General features: G+C 49.9%; 2 protein-coding genes across 6 annotated transcripts in view; both read right to left on the bottom strand.

Annotated features, from left to right (window-relative positions):
- The window catches only part of BAIAP2L2 (BAR/IMD domain containing adaptor protein 2 like 2), a 28968-nt gene extending 24706 nt beyond the window's left edge, over positions 1-4262 (bottom strand). The window contains exons 1-4 of the mRNA XM_070370155.1: positions 3942-4262; positions 2757-2832; positions 1803-1889; positions 1307-1368 (exon numbers count right to left, since the gene is read on the bottom strand). Of these exons, the coding sequence (XP_070226256.1) occupies positions 1307-1368; positions 1803-1889; positions 2757-2832; positions 3942-3992 (276 nt within the window). The 5' untranslated portion in view covers positions 3993-4262. The remainder of the gene's footprint in view (positions 1-1306; positions 1369-1802; positions 1890-2756; positions 2833-3941) is intronic.
- Positions 4263-4944: 682 nt separating this feature from the next.
- Positions 4945-17362, bottom strand: part of PLA2G6 (phospholipase A2 group VI) — a 58789-nt gene continuing 46371 nt past the window's right edge. For 4 of the 5 annotated variants that reach the window (XM_070371595.1, XM_005895231.3, XM_014478064.2 and 1 more), the window contains 5 exons: positions 8326-8462; positions 7766-7920; positions 6477-6644; positions 5873-5946; positions 4945-5721 (listed from right to left, as the gene is read on the bottom strand). In XM_070371595.1, coding sequence (XP_070227696.1) covers positions 5577-5721; positions 5873-5946; positions 6477-6644; positions 7766-7920; positions 8326-8462 — 679 coding nt within the window. In that variant the 3' untranslated portion in view covers positions 4945-5576. The remainder of the gene's footprint in view (positions 5722-5872; positions 5947-6476; positions 6645-7765; positions 7921-8325; positions 8463-17362) is intronic. The other variant, XM_070371597.1, reaches the window with a different exon arrangement.

Raw genomic sequence — 17362 nt, 5'->3', positions numbered from 1 at the left:
AGAGCTTGTTCTCTCCTTCCCAGGCAGCGAAGCTCTGCTCAGTGGCAGGCCCCCATTCCAGGCCTTGGAGCCACAGAGAAGACCACATCCCAGTCCTGGCACAACTCCCAATCTTGGCAGGGGTAAAGACAGGGCATCAGTTCTGCTTCTAATCATAGCTAAGGTACATAGAGGGCTACAGGTGCGAGGGTCAGTAATTTATACTTATACTTAATCCTCATAAGAAGGCTACGAGGCAGTTTCGATTATCTCCATTTCACAGACAGATAAACTGAGGCACTGAGGTTAAGTAGCTTGTCCAAGGTCTCAAAGCCAGCAACTAGCGGAGCTGGGCTTTGAACCCAGGTGCTCTGGCGCAGAGCTGGTTTTCTTCACCACCACTTGCTAAGAACGGACGTGTGTGTGTTCTCGCTCAGTCATGTCTGACTGTTTGCAACCCCATGGACTGTAGCCCACCAGGCTCCTCTATCCATGGGATTTCCCAGGCAAGAATACTGGAGTGGGTTGCCATTTCTTCCGCCAGCGGATCTTCCTGACTCAGGGATGGAACCTGCGTCTCCTGCCTTGAAGGCAGATTCTTTACTACTTGAGCCATCAGGGAAGCCTAAGAACAGATAGAAGCATCTGTTGGAGTCAGAGGAGGAGAGACTGAACTTGCCTGGGTATCAGGAAAGACTTCCTGGAGGAGGGGACAATGGTGCTGGCTGGCAAGGGTCGGGGTGAGTGGGTCCTCAGCTGGAGAACAATGTCACAGCAGCCTGCGGTGGGAACACCAGGCCATGTGTGCAAGAGGGCAGCTCTTTGGAGGGTCTGGGCTGTGACTGGGGTACGAGGGAGGCTGCCGGATCAGCAGGGCCAGGAATCCCTTACCAAGTGGCTGAGTTTAGTTCTGTGGGTGGCGGGGGTGTGGAAATGTTTTCTCCTGGGAGTGATAAGGTCAGATCACTGGCTGCTCCATGGGAGAGTGGAGGGAGGGGTTGGGGAGGCTGGTAGGGGCAGGGCCCTGGGCCTTTCTCTTCCTGGCTCCTCCACTCAGTCTGGAATCTTGGGTGAATGACTAGATTCCTGACTCAGTTTCCTCCTCTGTGAAATGGAGATGGAAATGCACCCGCCTCCCATGTCGTTGATGTGCAGGTGAACGTGCCCAGCAGAGCCTGGCCCTGGCAGGTGCGCCCAAGGGCAGCCGCAGTTGTCATGTTACCAGAGTCCTCTCTGAGAAAGGGTGTGGAGGTTGGGCCCTTGTCCTCCACGGAACGCCGCCCACTCTCCCGAGTGACCGCTCAGGGCCGCAGGATCTGAGACTCACCACCACCTCCAGGTCAGAGTTCAAGTGCCGCTGGGTGTCGGACATCTGCACCAAGATCTCACCTGGAGGCACGGAGGGCAGCGGCCTCAGTTGGGGGGCTTGTCTCATCACCCCGCTTCCCACCAGAAGGGCCTGCCCAAGCTGGGTTTGGGACCAAAGTCCAGGGATTTCCCACACGACTCTGGGACTCTGGCAGCTCCTGTCCTACCCTGGAGAACTCCTGCAGGGAGGGGTGAGGAGGCGCATGGGTTCCAGAAGGAGAGTCTGGGAGCTGGGCCCTTGGGCTGCAAGCCCTGTGCCTTTGGGGGGACTTCCTGGAAGAGCCAGGCTGTAAGAAGAACTCTCTCTGGGACCCGAGAATGGGGGCAAGGCAGGCCCTCGGCCTGAGGGGATGCGCCCAGGAGGCAGAGCCTGGGCAACAGGAGGAGGTGGGCAGTGAGGCGTGTCCCCCAAGCCCCAGAGGTCAGCAGAGTGATGGGGAAGGGGCGTGCCTCACCCAGAATCTGCGAGGTGGAACTCTGCAGGGCCTGCTCCCCAATCTTCTGGATGGCGTTGAAGTACACCTCAGCCGCCTCGGACAGAGCTGCGTGGAGACGGGAGGCATCCAGCCACAGCCCCTCCTCTGTGTGCTCACCACTCCCCATTCTGGAGGGCTCTCCTTTGGTCAGGAGAGTGTGAGGGGCTCCGGGCAAGGTGGGGGTGGAAGAGGGAAGGGGTGCCTGGGCCGTGTGTGTGTGTGTGTGTGTGTGTGGAGTAGTGTTGGCCACAGGAGAAGCAGCAGGGGTGGGGGGGAGGGGATCTCCCTGGGGGGCAGGACCTTAGCCCGTCTGTCGTGGGTGGGGGTGCAGGCATCTGTGTGTGTCAGAAGGTGGGTGTGGGCAGGGTTGTTGAGAGGCTCAGGTGTAGAGGCTCAAAGTGGGGGTGGGGTGATACGGGTTCAGGTCGCTGGTGCAAGGACTTTGAAGTCCTAAAAAGCAGGGAGGGGTTGGGTGACGCTCAGCCCTGGGTGTGTCCTGGGCTTGTCCATCTGCTCCAGAGCTCACAACCCTCTGCTGATTAGCGCTGGGGGTGGGGGCAGGGATGTCGGGAAATGGGGGGGATGGGAGCTCTTTGCACAGGTGCTGAGTGAGGGGCAAGGTTTGGCTGTAGGTGGGTGGATGGGGGGCCAGTCAGGGTGTCAGACTGGGGGTGCCAAGGTGGTCTGAGTATGGCAGTGGGCTCAACAGCTGGCACTGGGGTGACACATAGAAGTGTGTGTGGTTGGGGTTCTGTGAGCCCACAGGACCGGGTGCTGCCTCTCTGGGAGCATCTAGGGGGCACACGAAGGTGTGTGAGGGGTCTCAGGGCGTGAGGGTGACCGTGACGCGTGGGAGTGTGTAGGGACGAGGATCACTGGGGTGCGAAGGTTACAGTGGAGAGTGCGATCGCGTGGGTGGGGCCGGGCACTCACCGTGGAAGGCCCGGAGGTAGTTGTTCCCCAGGTACACCAGGTTCTCCAGGGCCGGGTTGAACTGCTCCAGGATGCTCTGGGGTTGGAGAGCAGGAGGAGGGAGGGTGGAAGAGGGGAACAGAAGATGGAATGAAGGATGGGCCTCAGGATCAGGGTGCCCCTCAGCCCCAGTGAGAAGCCTGACTTGAGGGAGCCCGCTCAGAACCCTGAAGTCACCCAGAATCCTGGCTCTCGGCTGCAAGGGCCTCAGAGGCCAGGATCCAGGCCAGCGTCCCCTTGGCCATCTCCCGCTCACCACCTGCCCAGTGGGCACTTGCGTCTAGAAGGTTCTCCTCCCACTGGGCTGAAGCCTACAGTCTGTCACAGTGCCCAGCTGGGCATGGCTCAACCTGCCCTGAGTCCAGGACCTGTGGGCTGCTGACAGCCACCTCTGGGGCAGGGGCAGAGCTTGCCCTGCTCAGAGTAGAGCCCAGGCTATGGCTGGGTCATGTGGGCCACCACATGGCCAGTGGAGAGCGCCCTGGGTGACGAACTTAAGACTTGGGTCTTGATTCAAAGCCCAGCAGGCCCTCTTCCTCCCTTGATGACTTTGAGCAGGGTTTTCACCTCTCTGGCCTCATTTTCTTATCTGTCAAATGGATTATTTCCTATTCCACTGGTGGTGTGTTGTGAGGTTTACACATTGCGAGGGTCCTATGCACGAGAGGTGCTCAATAAATGCCTATGGAGACCACAGCAACCCCTCTGGAGTGGGGTAGGAAGTTGGAGTGTGAGGCTCGGAAACCAGCGAGAGAGAGAGGCAGAGACAGGGAGACCCAGACAGAAAGAGACAAAGAGAGAGACTCCTCCACCCTGGGGGGCCAGGTGGCTGGGTCCCCTGCTCCCAGCTTAGGCCACCCTGGGCCCTGTCCTGCTGTGTCCAGAGTTTGGGAATTGGGGGCTCTGGTTGAGTGCTATCTCAGCAGGCCTGTCACTCATGGGATGAACCCCTGTTCTGGGAGGCTCAGGTTGGGGCTGGAGTGGCCAACTGCCCCTAGGGGTCCCCACCCCCAGACCCACAGCTCAGCCCAGCCTGGTTCTGGGCCTTCTTTCTCAGAACAAGCTGCCGCCCTGCTCACGCTCTGTCTTCCAGAGCCGGCTGAACTTCGAGCCCTGGGAGGGGGCCTGCGCCAGGCACACACTCACCTTGTAGATGGCCATGGTGGATCTGTAGAACTGGTCCATCTCGGGGGCCATGGAGCAGGCGTGCCCAGGCACTGAGCAGGAGGTGCTGGCAGGGCTGGGAGTGCTGGGGTTCGGTACCCTCCGATGGCCACTGCTCAGCGGGCAGTGAAGGAGGCCGCAGAGCAGGACCCAGCGAGGGAGGGCCGGCCGAGGAGGAGGTGGCAGCTTAATTATTCACCAGCCAGGGATGTCAGAATGCGATCTGGGGTGTAACCAGACCCGGCGGGGAAGGCATCCTGTGACGCGGGTGGGTTCATGTGACCTGCCCTTCAATTATTTACCCCTGAGCCGCGGACCAGTGGGCACGCATGGATGGTCACTCTCCCAGGTCACCGCCTGCAGGAAGAGCCTTCCCTGGGCCAGCGGGGACCCCTGCTCACGTGGGGCCCCCCGCCCTCCCACCTGCCTACACTGGGCAGGGCTCACCCTACTGGGCTCAAGCTGTGCAGTGACCACCCCGGACCCTCCCTGACAGCCCCTCCCTGCGGGTGGAACACACCCGCATCTCTTCACTGTTCTCAGCCCCTTCTCTTCCCTGAGCCCCTCAGACTTGCACCCCAAGGGCTGAGGCTCCCACCTCTGCTGCCGCCCGTACCCCGCTTCCTCCATATGCTGGAGACAGGGCGGCACGAACCTGGGAGTCACACAGGCCTGAGGGCACAGCTGCTCACTCGCTGTGTGACGGCGCCTGAGCACCTTGCCCTCTCTGGGTCTCAGCCCCTCTTCTAGCAAGTGGGGCTCTCCCTTGCCCTCCACTGTGGGCCAGGCGGGCCTGGCTACCGCCTCTGAACACCCTCCAGGCCAGTTTGGGGAAGACTTAAAGGGAAGAGGTGTCCCTGCCCTGGGGAGCCTGGGAAACAGAGCTTCTGTCCTTCCGGCGTGGACCCAGGCGGATGACGGTCAAGGCTGAGGGGGGCTGGTGGGTGGGGGGCACTCACACCACACTCATACACACAACACAGGCCAACGGGAATCAAACCGTTTATTTCACGCTTAGGGGCTGTCCCCTGGAGCCCGCTCTACACGTAAATCACTTCCTGGCGGGAGGAGTAACTGAAGTCACAGGAGCGACCTTTGAGAGCTGCAGAGAGCTCGTGGGTGGGGTGGCTCTGAGCGGGACGATGGCTGGGGTGTGCAGAGGGGCAAAGTCGTGGGACACCCCACTCCGGGGTTCCCTCCTGAAGGGACAGTGACGGCCTGTTTCTTGAGCCCCACCCCAGGGGAGAGGGCCGAGGCGGGAAAGGCTTGTGCAGCCCCAGGGACCAGGAGGAGCCTGGGGCCCTTGGGGAGGCCAGGGCTGGGCACGGGCCCCGGCAGCCTTAGTGTTTGACCCTCCAGAGCAAGGGCCCGAGGGCCGTCCTTGGCGGTTAGGGAGCGGCCGGAGTGAGGCTCGAGGCTTTCTAAGCCTGGAGTGACACAAAGTGCCAGGAGGTAAGGACCGAGGGGGACAGAGGCCAGAGGACCAGCCTCAGGCCGGAAGCCCGGCACCCCCAGACCGGGTCTGTGGACCCAGAGCTGCCTGGGCCCGGCTCTGCCCAGCGGCGGCGTGGTGGTGGTAGGGGGAGCTGGGGAGGGGGTTTTGGGGGCCTGGCAGCCTCACGGCGAGAGCAGCAGCTGGACGAGCTTCTGGAACTGCTCCCGATGCTCGTAGATGTAAACCTCAGTCTCCCAGAGGGCGTTAACCAGCACTGTGTCGTTGACCTCATCTAGCATGATGTCCGTCCCCAGCTGGGGGTTCAATCTGTCCGGGGCAAGGAGGAGGGGTTACGACCCCAGGACACTCGGCCCAGGTCGGGGGACAAGAGCTAGGACTGGGGTGGGCTTGGGACACAGAGCAGCCTCTTGGGGAAAGGGACAGTCCAGCCTGGGGGCTGGGGCCGGCCGAGCCTCACCTGAAGTACTGGATGCCGACCATCTCGCACCAGGCCCGGGCCCGGTCCACGGCCCGCCCGTCCGGATCCGTGCACTGGTGAGAAGAGGCCCCTGTGAGTGCTCAGCCCACGCGGTGCCCACAGCCCCTGCCCGGGCTCCCCAGGTTCCAGGGTGGCTTAGCTCCCAATCAGCAGGGTGACTGGACAAATCCCACTGCTCTGTGCTGCAGCGCCTGTCCCAGCTATGTAATCAGAGGGGCATGGGCTGTGGCCGGGACAGGTGGCTCAGCAGGGTCTAGGGTCGGTGAGCGTGGAGGGGCTGAGTGGACAGGCCTCCATCTCCCGGCCCCATTAGCTTTTGTCCATCTGACATTTTGGGCTTCCACATGGGCCATGCGTGAAGGAAAGAATCCTCAGCTAAACAATAACTGAAAACCCCGCTGCAGGTGGTCACCGAGGGTCCTGCCAGCACTGAGACTCTGTACTGGGGATCCCCCCTCCTCTGAGCTGGCTAAGGAGGGTCCACAGAGCCCTGCCATCTCCCTGACACCCAGGGCTCCCACAGGAAGCCTCACCCTGGGGCTGAGACCCCGAGGGGAGTGGGCTGGGGAGAGGCCACACTCACACAGTCCACCACCATCCTGCCCAGTTCCTTGGCCCCAAACACCGTCTTGGCCAGTTCCCAGGGGTTGCTGGGTCGGAAGACGTCCACACAGGTCACAGGCACCTGAGGGGACCTCCCTGTCCCCAAGGAGACGACAACGGACAGCTTCTTCACCTTGCTGTCCTGACCCTGTGGGAGCAGGACCGGTCAGAGCGGGCCTTCCCCTTGGTGGACCTTTCCACGGACGGGGACACCCGGGGTAGAGGATGCGGGACAGAACTCTGATGGCAGAAGCACAGCTTCTCCTTTGCTTCGGAACAAGTTCTGCTGCCAATCTTCTGGGCGACCTTGGTGACCCACCTACCCAGGCTCCTCATCCACCAAGACAGGTGACATCTGAGGACCCTTCCCCATCTCACAGTCTCTCAGCGATTCCCTCTCTCCCTGCCCTTCTTCATCTGGCCTCTAGAGGGCACTCGTCTCTCTGCAGCTTGGGGCTGCCTCAGGGGCTTGGTGCTGACCGCAGTGACAACCACAGCCAGTAGAGATATAGGACACTCACGGTCAGGCACTGTCCTAAACCCTTTGCAGATAAGAGCCCGTGGAAGCCTCACAACAGTCCCCAGGCAGGTTCTATCAGCAGCCCCAGGCAGTGGCTGAAGTGAAGCATGGGCAGAGCCAGGCCCCACACTGCCTCTCCTAACATGTGTGGGCCTTGCCTGCCTTTGCACTAAGCTCCTTGGGCTCAGGGCCGCTTCTTTTCCTCCGGATCACTGACTCTGTACTGTCTCCTCCCCAAAGGCCTTGGGATGGGCTTCCTTCCTCTGTGAGCCCTTTCTGAGCCCCCAGGCCTCTGGGGGCGGGGGATGCTCCTGGGCCCTGCACCAATCTCTGTCACAAGCATTTGAAACACTTGGATGGCGTGTGCTTGTTTAGGGACTGTCTTCCCTAAATGTGAGCACCCCAAGGGCAAGCGTGTATCTCCAGGCCGGGCAGTGTGGCTAGGCCTGTGACTAGCAGGGACTGGTCTGCATGCTGTCCTCCCCACAAACAGCAGATGCTGTTAACTGGTCATTAACAACCTTCACCCCCTGGTCCGGACTGCACCTCAGAATCCCTCTTAGCACAGTGCTTTGGGCAGACACCAAGCAGGCTCAAGAGTGAGATAAAATTGCTGTCAAGGGCACAGACGAATGATCACACGAATAAAAGACATTTGCTCTCCCAGGAGTCAGTCCGTAGTAAGATTTGCAGAAACAAACTGCCATGGGTGGTCACATCCAGCTCCCCCAACCTACGGCGGCTCTCACCTTGCGGATCAAGTCCTGGTTGTACTCATGGATCTCGGTCATGGCGTCCAGCGTGGGGTTGTTGGCCAGCAGCCCGCCATCCAGGAAGCGCCCATTGGGCCGGAAGTAGGTGGGGGCTGCCCCACTGCTCCGGGCTGCCCGCCACACCAGCTGCTCTGGGGGTGGGGGAGGAGGGGGTTCAGTGGCACAAGAGATGTTGCATTTCAGATCTCAGGGTGTGTGTGTGTGTGTTGCATGTCAAATCTCAGGGTGTGTGTGTGTGTGTGTGTGTGTGTGTGTGTGTACACGTGATGCTGTGTGAAGATGGAGAGGCTGGGGACGCTTCAGAAACAGGACGGACAGGCCATGCTTGGCGGAAGGTGGGGTGCAGTTCGCCTGAAGCCTGATGGCTCCCCAGCTCTGTCTGCCCTCAGCTGATACATTCAGGAGGGCAAACCAGGGCAATGGGCGGGATGGTGGTGGGCTGGGGGTGCCTGGCAGCCAGGCTGCGTCTCCCACCCACCACCTTGCAGCCTCTCGGGCCAATCACTTCCCACAGATGCATCAAACATGGTTTTCACCTGAGGGATGCGTTGGAGGCTTGAGGTTAACGTTCTGGCTGAATCGAGGCTCCCGAACACACTCTGGAGCCTCGTAATTCCGGAAGAGATGGAGTTCAGCTGGCTGCCGGTCGGACAGCGTCCCTGTGAGCATCACCCTGGAGAAACAAGGAGCAGGACGCTGAAGCCACCAACCCACCCATCCTTGACAATCCACCCTTGGCAATCCTTATCCAAACTGCCCATGCACTAATCCTGAAACCCAGTGTTTCAACTTCTGGGAACCCATCCTAAGATGCTCACACACATGTGGGAGATGGGTACACACTAGGCTATTAATGACCTTAAAGCAAATGACTGCAAACAACTAAATGTCCATCAGTAGAAGGGTTTGATACACTGAGGTTCAGTGGATCTGTGTTGCTGGAGAACGGCTGTCAGCACTAAGATTTATGTTTAAGTGGAAAAAGCAAGGTTCAGGACGGTGTGTGTATGTGTGTGCGTGTGTGCTAAATGGCTTCAGTTGTGTCCAACTCTGTGACCCCATGGACTGCAGCCCGCCAGGCTCCTCTGTCCCTGGAATTCTCCAGGTAAGAATACTGGAGTGGGTTGCCATGCCCTCCTCCAGGGGACCTTCCAGACCCAGGGATCAAACCCACGTCTCCTGCACTGGCACGTGGGTTCTTTACAACTAGCACCACCTGTGAAGCCCACATGTAATATGCCGCTACTTGTTTAAAAACAAACCCCAAAAGACCCCATGTACCTATTTACTCCCTTTCCACCTCTAGAGGGTCAGACAGCAACTCTGGAAGGACCCATGTAACAGTGAGCTGCCTCTGGGGCATGGGACTGCTTGGGGGCTGCAACTCCCAGACCGGAGTCAGGGAAGAATTTTCAGAGTGTCATCTCTGATACTTCATCAGTGTTCCACCATGCGAGTCTCCAATCTATTAAAGAAGACTCCTGACTGTCTCAAGAGACAGACATTCTTAAATACTGAGGGGAGTATAGACTGAACAACCCCACTGGAAACTAGTATGTATTCAGACCTTTACAAATATCCTGGCTCTTTGATTTGGGAATTCCATTCTGGAAAATTTAGCCTAAAAGAATAATCTTAGTTACAATGAAAGCTTTTTGTTTAAGGCTATTCATGCAGAGTAATTTATTACAGTGAAAAATGAGCGGCCTACATGGAAAGAATAGGAGGGAGTGTCTAAACAACGGAATGTTTTGCAGCCATTTCAAATGGCTACCAAGGAGTTCAGTCTAACACCAAAACGTATTTGTTACATTGAAAAATATAAAGAAAAGGGAACAAAAAAACTCTGCATAGGAAAACAAGATTAGTTTTCCACTTTGAAGAATCTTGTGGAAAGGTTATTCGAACGTTTCTCCCACTGAACAAAAAACTAATGTTGGAAAAATTTAAAAAAAAAATTAAATCTTAAAAGCACAGAAGATCTGACAAGGTAGAAAGGTAAGACCAGGATAAACTAAGGATAAGCAAAAACCCAGAGAGGTAAAAGGAGCACAAACCCAGCTGTGACCTGAAGGCAGACACCAAACTGTCAATGTGAACTTCAACTGAACTGCTGATGGTCTCACTGGGCCAGATGGACAGAAGTCAAAATCCAGGGTTCACCAAAGGTTAGGGATCTAATGGAAGACCCTCCCCACATTAGATTGTAACCCCAAAGGACTACCCACCTGGATAAGGGTAAACCACAAATAAACCTGCCTCCTTCCCACTCCTGGAAGCTGTGAGTAAAGTTGCCTGGCATTGAACAAAGGAAGGAGAAGAAAAATCCCTGAAAATGTATAACCACAAACTAATTCTCCTGCAGGTCTGTAGACTAAATTCACACCACCTGGGGGAGGGGGGAGTTCCAAAATCTTCATGCCAAAGATTCAGTTACAGTCGCCCTAGATGGTACTGTACATGGGTACCTGGAAGATACCACATAAGAGAGAAGATACCCTCATTCTAAGCTCCATAGAATCTGCATATATTATATCTCAACATTAAGGAATACCACACAGTTTCAAAAATGATGAAGGGGGAATATCATGAAATAAAACACCATGGATGAGAATAAGCATAAACCAACACAGACATCAAAACTACTTACATAGACAGCAGTTATTTGAATCCTGAGACAAAGATTATAAATCAGCTATGCTTATAACGTTGAAAGACATCAAAGTCAAGCTTGATAATATTTTCAGAGAACAGAAAACTATAAGTAATGACCTATAAGATTTGAAGATAAACCAAAGAGTACTTCTAGAAATTTAAATAAATACTTGAATTATTTAAATGGAAAATCAGGTAATGTTAAAGAGAGAATTAGTGAATTGGAAAATAGGTAAGAAGAAATTAATCAGAATCCAACACAGATAAAATGAAAGAATATATAGAAGAAGTTAAAAGACATGAAAGACAGAAAAGCTCTAACATGTTTAATTGGAGTTCCAGAAGGAGAGGCAAGAGAAATTTAGGCAGAGGCAAGGTTGAGCAGATAATGACTCAGGCTTCCAGAACTGAGGAAAGACAGCAATCCAAAGATTCAAGAAGGCCAAGAAATCCAATGCAGGATAAATTAGAAGGAATTCATATCTAGATACAGCATAGTACAACTGTAGGGCACCAAAAACAAATAAACACATAAATAATAGCACCCAAAGGAAAAAGACTACTTACTTTCAAAGGAGTAAGAGTTAAACTGAAATTGACTTTACCAGTGCAACAATGGATGCTGAAAGATATAGAATGCTCTCTTTCATGTTCTTCAAGAAAACCACCAGCCTAGAATTCTATACTCAACAAGAATAAGAGAGAAAGGAAAGAATGTTCAATTGATGAGGGTGAAATAAAATTAGTTTTAAATGATGAGGATGAAAAACACCTATTTTCAAACAACTCTGCTAGTGGAGAATTCACTGCCAGCAGACCATCTCTATGGGAAAAACAAAAGAATGTACTTTAGGCAGAAGGAAGGTGGTTGCAGGAAAGACTGTAAAGCAAAGATGTGATACACATATATACACACAGATATGCACACTCATACACATACACACATACATACCCAACAGTGTGCTGAAGCCAGCTCATACTGGCTTGTGAGAACCTATTGCTGTATCTCATGGGCTGGTTGTTAAAATGTTGGTAGCCTGAAATCAGCCATAGTGGGAGTATTTTCACCATGGGAATTGGCAAACAGTACAATCCAGGGTTTTTCCCCTGCTAAGAGATCGAGTTTACCAGTGCACCACTGCTGCTGCTGCTGCTAAGTCATTTCAGTCGTGTCCGACTCTGTGCGACCCCATAGACGGCAGCCCACCAGGCTCCCCCGTCCCTGGGATTCTCCAGGCAAGAACACTGGAGTGGGTTGCCATTTCCTTCTCCAATGCATGGAAGTGAAAAGGGAAAGTGAAGTCACTCAGTTGTGTCTGACTCTTTGCGACCCCATGGACTGCAGCCTACCAGGCTCCTCCGTCCATGGGATTTTCCAGGCAAGAGTACTGGAGTGGGGAGTGTACCACTAGATAAATATAAATAAACATCAACTTCAAAAAACAGTATCTTGTGAAATTTTTTTTAAAAAGATAGATTTACAATACAGAAAAGTCATTATAAATAAGATAGGGGAAAGAAAATAGAATTAAACATTTAAAAATCCTTGATTATCTGAGGGTATGGGTAATGGTATCAATTAAATTTAGACTTTATACTACACACTAAAAAAAAAAAACAGAAATGAGTGCATAAATTTCAAACTATTGAGACTGGGGTGCAGTGTAATGATTTACTATTCAGTAAATCCAAAAGAAGGCAAGAAACACAGAACAAAATAGGATGGCATATGTCATCCCCAAAATATGAGTAATTATGTCAATATAAGGAAAACAACAGAATGGGAAAGACTAGAGATCTCTTCAAGAAAATCAGAGATACCAAAGGAACATTTCATGCAAAGACGGGCTCGATAAAGGACAGAAATGGTATGGACCTAACAGAAGCAGAAGATATTAAGAAGAGATGGCAAGAATACACAGAAGAACTGTACAAAAAAGATCTTCATGACCTAGATAATCACGATGGTGTGATCACTGACCTACAGCCAGACATCCTGGAATGTGAAGTCAAGTGGGCCTTAGAAAGCATCACTACGAATAAAACTAGTGGAGGTGATACAATTCCAGTTGAGTTATTCCAAATCCTAAAAGATGATGCTGTGAAAGTGCTATACTCAATATGCCAGCAAATTTGGAAAACTCAGCAGTGGCCACAGGACTGGAAAAGGTCAGTTTTCATTCCAATCCCAAAGAAAGGCAATGCCAAAGAATGCTCAAACTACCGCACAATTGCACTCATCTCACACGCTAGTAAAGTAATGCTCAAAATTCTCCAAGCCAGGCCTCAGCAATATGTGAACCGTGAACTTCCTGATGTTCAAGCTGGTTTTAGAAAAGGCAGAGGAACCAGAGATCAAATTGCCAACATCCGCTGGATCATGGAAAAAGCAAGAGAGTTCCAGAAAAACATCTATTTCTGCTTTATTGACTATGCCAAAGCCTTTGACTGTGTGGATCACAATAAACTGTGGAAAATTCTGAAAGAGATGGAATACCAGACCACCTGACCTGCCTCTTGAGAATTTGTATGCAGGTCAGGAAGCAACAGTTAGAACTGGACATGGAACAACAGACTGGTTCCAAATAGGAAAAGGAGTACGTCAAAGCTGTATATTGTCACCCTGTTTATTTAACTTTACGCAGAGTACATCATGAGAAATGCTGAACTGGAAGAAACACAAGCTGGAATCAAGATTGCTGGGAGAAATATCAATAACCTCAGATATGCAGATGACACCACCCTTATGGCAGAAAGTGAAGGGGAACTCAAAAGCCTCTTGATGAAAGTGAAAGTGGAGAATGAAAAAGTTGGCTTAAGGCTCAACATTCAGAAAACAAAGATCATGGCATCTGGTCCCATCACTTCATGGCAAATAGATGGGGAAACTGTGGAAACAGTGTCAGACTTTATTCTTCTGGGCTCCAAAATCACTGCAGATGGTGACTTAAGCCATGAAATTAAAAGACACTTACTCCTTGGAAGGAAAGTTATGTCCAACCTAGATAGCATATTCAAAAGCAGAGACATTACTTTGCCAACAAAGGTTCATCTAGTCAAGGCTATGGTTTTTCCTGTGGTCATGTATGGATGTGAGAGTTAGACTGTGAAGAAGGCTGAGTGCCAAAGAATTGATGCTTTTGAACTGTGGTGTTGGAGAAGACTCTTGAGAGTCCCTTGGACTGCAAGGAGATCCAACCAGTCCATTCTGAAGGAGATCAGCCCTGGGATTTCTTTGGAAGGAATGATGCTAAAGCTGAAACTCCAGTACTTTGGCCACCTCATGCGAAGAGTTGACTCATTGGAAAAGACTCTGACACTGGGAGGGATTGGGGGCAGGAGAAGGGGACGACAGAGGATGAGATGGCTGGATGGCATCACTGACTCGATGGATGTGAGTCTCAGTGAACTCCGTGAGTTGGTGATGGACAGGGAGGCTGGTGTGCTGCGATTCATGGGGTCACAAAGAGTCGGACACGACTGAGGGACAGATCTAATCTGATCTGATGTCAATATAAATGGATCAACCATATAAACTATTAGATTAACTATATGAAGGTTCTGATAGTCAAACCAAACAGCTAAATCAGACAACTAATTAGATAACTTAAATATACTACTATTCAATAAAATCTATAAATAGACAATGCATAGATAAGATAAAGAACAAATCGAACTATATAGGCTACTTGCAAGAAAGACATCTAAAACGTAAGGACCAAGAAGGTTGAATTAAAGCATACCATACCAGACATACCATGCAAATATAACCATGAAACCTAGTATAACTAACATCAGGCAAAATAAACTTTAAGGCAAAAAGCATTCTTAGAGATAAAGAAAGCTACTTCAATCACCAGAAAGATTCATAGAATTTTAAATTTATATGCACTTAATCACACAGCATCAAAATATTAATGTAAAAGTTGACAGAAAAATCAAAAGACAAATTCCCAGACTGGAAGATATTATCTTTCTCAGTAACTGACAGAAGAAATGGACAGAAACATTAATACAGAAACAGAAGATCTAAAACTTTTAAATAAATGTTCCTAGCCAGCATGGGAGAAAGCAATGGCACCCCACTCCAGTACTCTTGCCTGGAAAATCCCATGGATGGAGGAGCCTGGTAGGCTGCAGTCCATGGGGTCGCTAAGAGTCAGACATGACTGAACGACTTCACTTTCACTTTTCACTTTCATGCATTGGAGAAGGAAATGGCAATGCCTTGTCTCCAGGCAAGACACTGGAGAATCCTAGGGACAGGGAAGCCTGGTGGGCTGCCATCTATTGGGTCACACAGAGTCGGACACGACTGAAGTGAATTAGCAGCAGCAGCAGCCAGAGTGACTTAATCAACATGTACAGATACTGGCATTCAACAAATGAAGAATCCATATTCTTTTAAATTATTCATGGGACATCTATAGAAGCTGAATGTAGAAGGCCATGAATCAAGTGGCCTTCTAAAAAGGACCACTTGATTTGTGGCCAAAAGGACCAGATTAAACAGAGCAGGCCTCTGAGTACAAAGCAATTAATAATAAAAAGATAACTTGAAATTCCTAAGTTTAGAAACTGAGAAATGCCATTTATTAATAATAATCACAATGGTTAAAGAATAACAGTAAAAACTAGAAAATATTTTGAACTGAATAATCATATTCTAAATGCACTTATGGGATATAATTAAGGAAGGAAAATATTTATTTCTTTTTTTGGTTTTTGGCTGTGCAGCACAGCTTATGGGATCTTAGTTCCCCAACCAGGGATTGAACCCACGCCCCCTGCAGTGGAAGTGTATAGCCCTAACCACTGGATCACCAGGGAATTCTATGGAGGAAAATGTTTAGATTTACAAACACACACACATATAATATGCATACTTATACAGTACAAGAGAAAAAAAGGCCAAAGAATCAATGAGTAAGACACTTATTTCAAGAAGTTAAAAAAACCCCAAAACAACCAAATAAACTTTAAAAAGTACAAGAAGGAATAAATATATGTACAGAAATTAATGAAACAGAAAATGTATATATAATAGAGAACCAATAAATAGCCCAAAGTTACTTTTTTGAAATACTAATCCAATTAAAAAGCTGGTAGTAGCAAGACTGAAAACATGAAAAATAGAGGTGTAAATCATCAGGAATGAAGAGGGCCATGACAACATGCTGCAGGCAGTAAAGACAATCAGAGAATTTTTAGACAACTCTATGCCAACAAATTTGAAGATGTATATGAAATGAACATATTCCTAGAAAAATGTAACTTAACTAAAACTAACTCAAAAAGACATTTGGAAACCCTAAATAGTCTTATAAACAGTAAAGAAATTGATTCCACCATTAGAAATTTTCCTACCAACCAAACTCCAGTACTAGATGATTTCACAGGTAAGTTCTACCAAATATTCAAGGAAGAAATAACTCACTATTATATGAACTCTTCTGGAAAACAGAAAAAAAAAAGAGAGAGAGACAGAGAGAGATACTCCCTTGAAATCAAAACCCTGCAACCTAAAAATGGGAATAAACAGGTCGATCTTACTCATGAACATGGATACGAAAATCCTAACGAAATACGAGCATAGAGACACTTCCCTGGCGGTCCAGTGGCCAAGGCTCCGCTTGCTCTCCCAGTGCAGGGGGCCCAGGTTTGAGCCCAGGTCAGGGAATTAGATCCCACATGTCGCAACTAGGAATTCCCATGCCGTAACTAAAAAAAAGATCCTGTGTGCCACAAGTAAGACCCAGTGCAGCCAAATAAATAAATAAACATTATATATATGCTGTTTAAAAGTTAGTGTATTTGAGTGATTTGAGCCCGCAAGAATCCTCTCTGCAAAAGGCACCAGGAAGTGAAAGCAGAGATAGATATGGTTACGACTGAGCGACTTTCACACACACACACCCTCAGGTGCACAGCAGCATTATTCACAGTAGCTAATAGATGGAAACGAACCAGATGCCCATCAAAAGATGAATGGATCAAGAAAATGTGGTCTATAAATGCAACAAAATATTACTCAGTCTTTAAAAACAAGGAAAATCTGTCACATGCTGAAATATGTATGAACCTTGAGGATATTATGCTAAGTGAAATAAGCCAGTTTTAAAAAGGCAGACACTGTATGGTCCCACTTACATGACGCACTTAGAGGAGTCAACTCATGCAGACGGAAAGTAGAATGGTAGATGACGGGGGCTGGGGAAGGGGAGGAATGGGGAGCTGCTCTTTAATGGGTACAGAATTTCAGTTTTACAAGATGAAAGAGTTCAGGAGAGTAGCTGCAGGACAATGTGAATATGCTTATCACTACTGAATTGAAAAGTAGTTAAAGGTGGAGAAGGAAATGGCAACCCACTGCAGTATTCTTGTCTGGAAAAGTCCATGGCCAGAGAAGCCTGGCGGCTGCAGTCCATGGAGTTACATGACAGCATGTGTGCATGAGGGTGGAGGGTGATGGGTTGGTAGTAATAAACTGGTGGAACTAAAAAAAGAGAAAAAAAGTGGTTAAAGGGAAAAAATGTTTAAGAGTTAATTTTATATGTATCTCGCCACAATTAAAATTTAAAAAATAAACAAATGGTATTTCTAAATGCAAGTCACAATTAGAAAATGAAATGTTTAAAAATGCGTAATTTACAGTAGCATAAAATATATGCAGGTACCTAAGAATAACACATGCGTAAGATCGCTATAGATAAAATTTTAAAACTGTACTAAGAAACTAAAAACAAATGGAATGTTTTCCTATATTCTTTAATTGGAAGACTCAGTGTTTTAACGTGTCAATTCTCCCCTAAATAAGTTTACAACAAATCATTGTATCTAAAGTAAGCGACAGGATCCCACTGTATAGCACAGGGAACTATGTTCAATGTCCTGAAATAAACCATAATGGAAGGGCGT

Source organism: Bos mutus, chromosome 5, assembly GCF_027580195.1.
Source record: "Bos mutus isolate GX-2022 chromosome 5, NWIPB_WYAK_1.1, whole genome shotgun sequence".
Lineage (NCBI taxonomy): Eukaryota > Metazoa > Chordata > Mammalia > Artiodactyla > Bovidae > Bos > Bos mutus.
The sequence above is the reverse complement of the archived record's forward strand: the minus strand, read 5'-3'. Positions and strand labels throughout refer to the sequence as shown.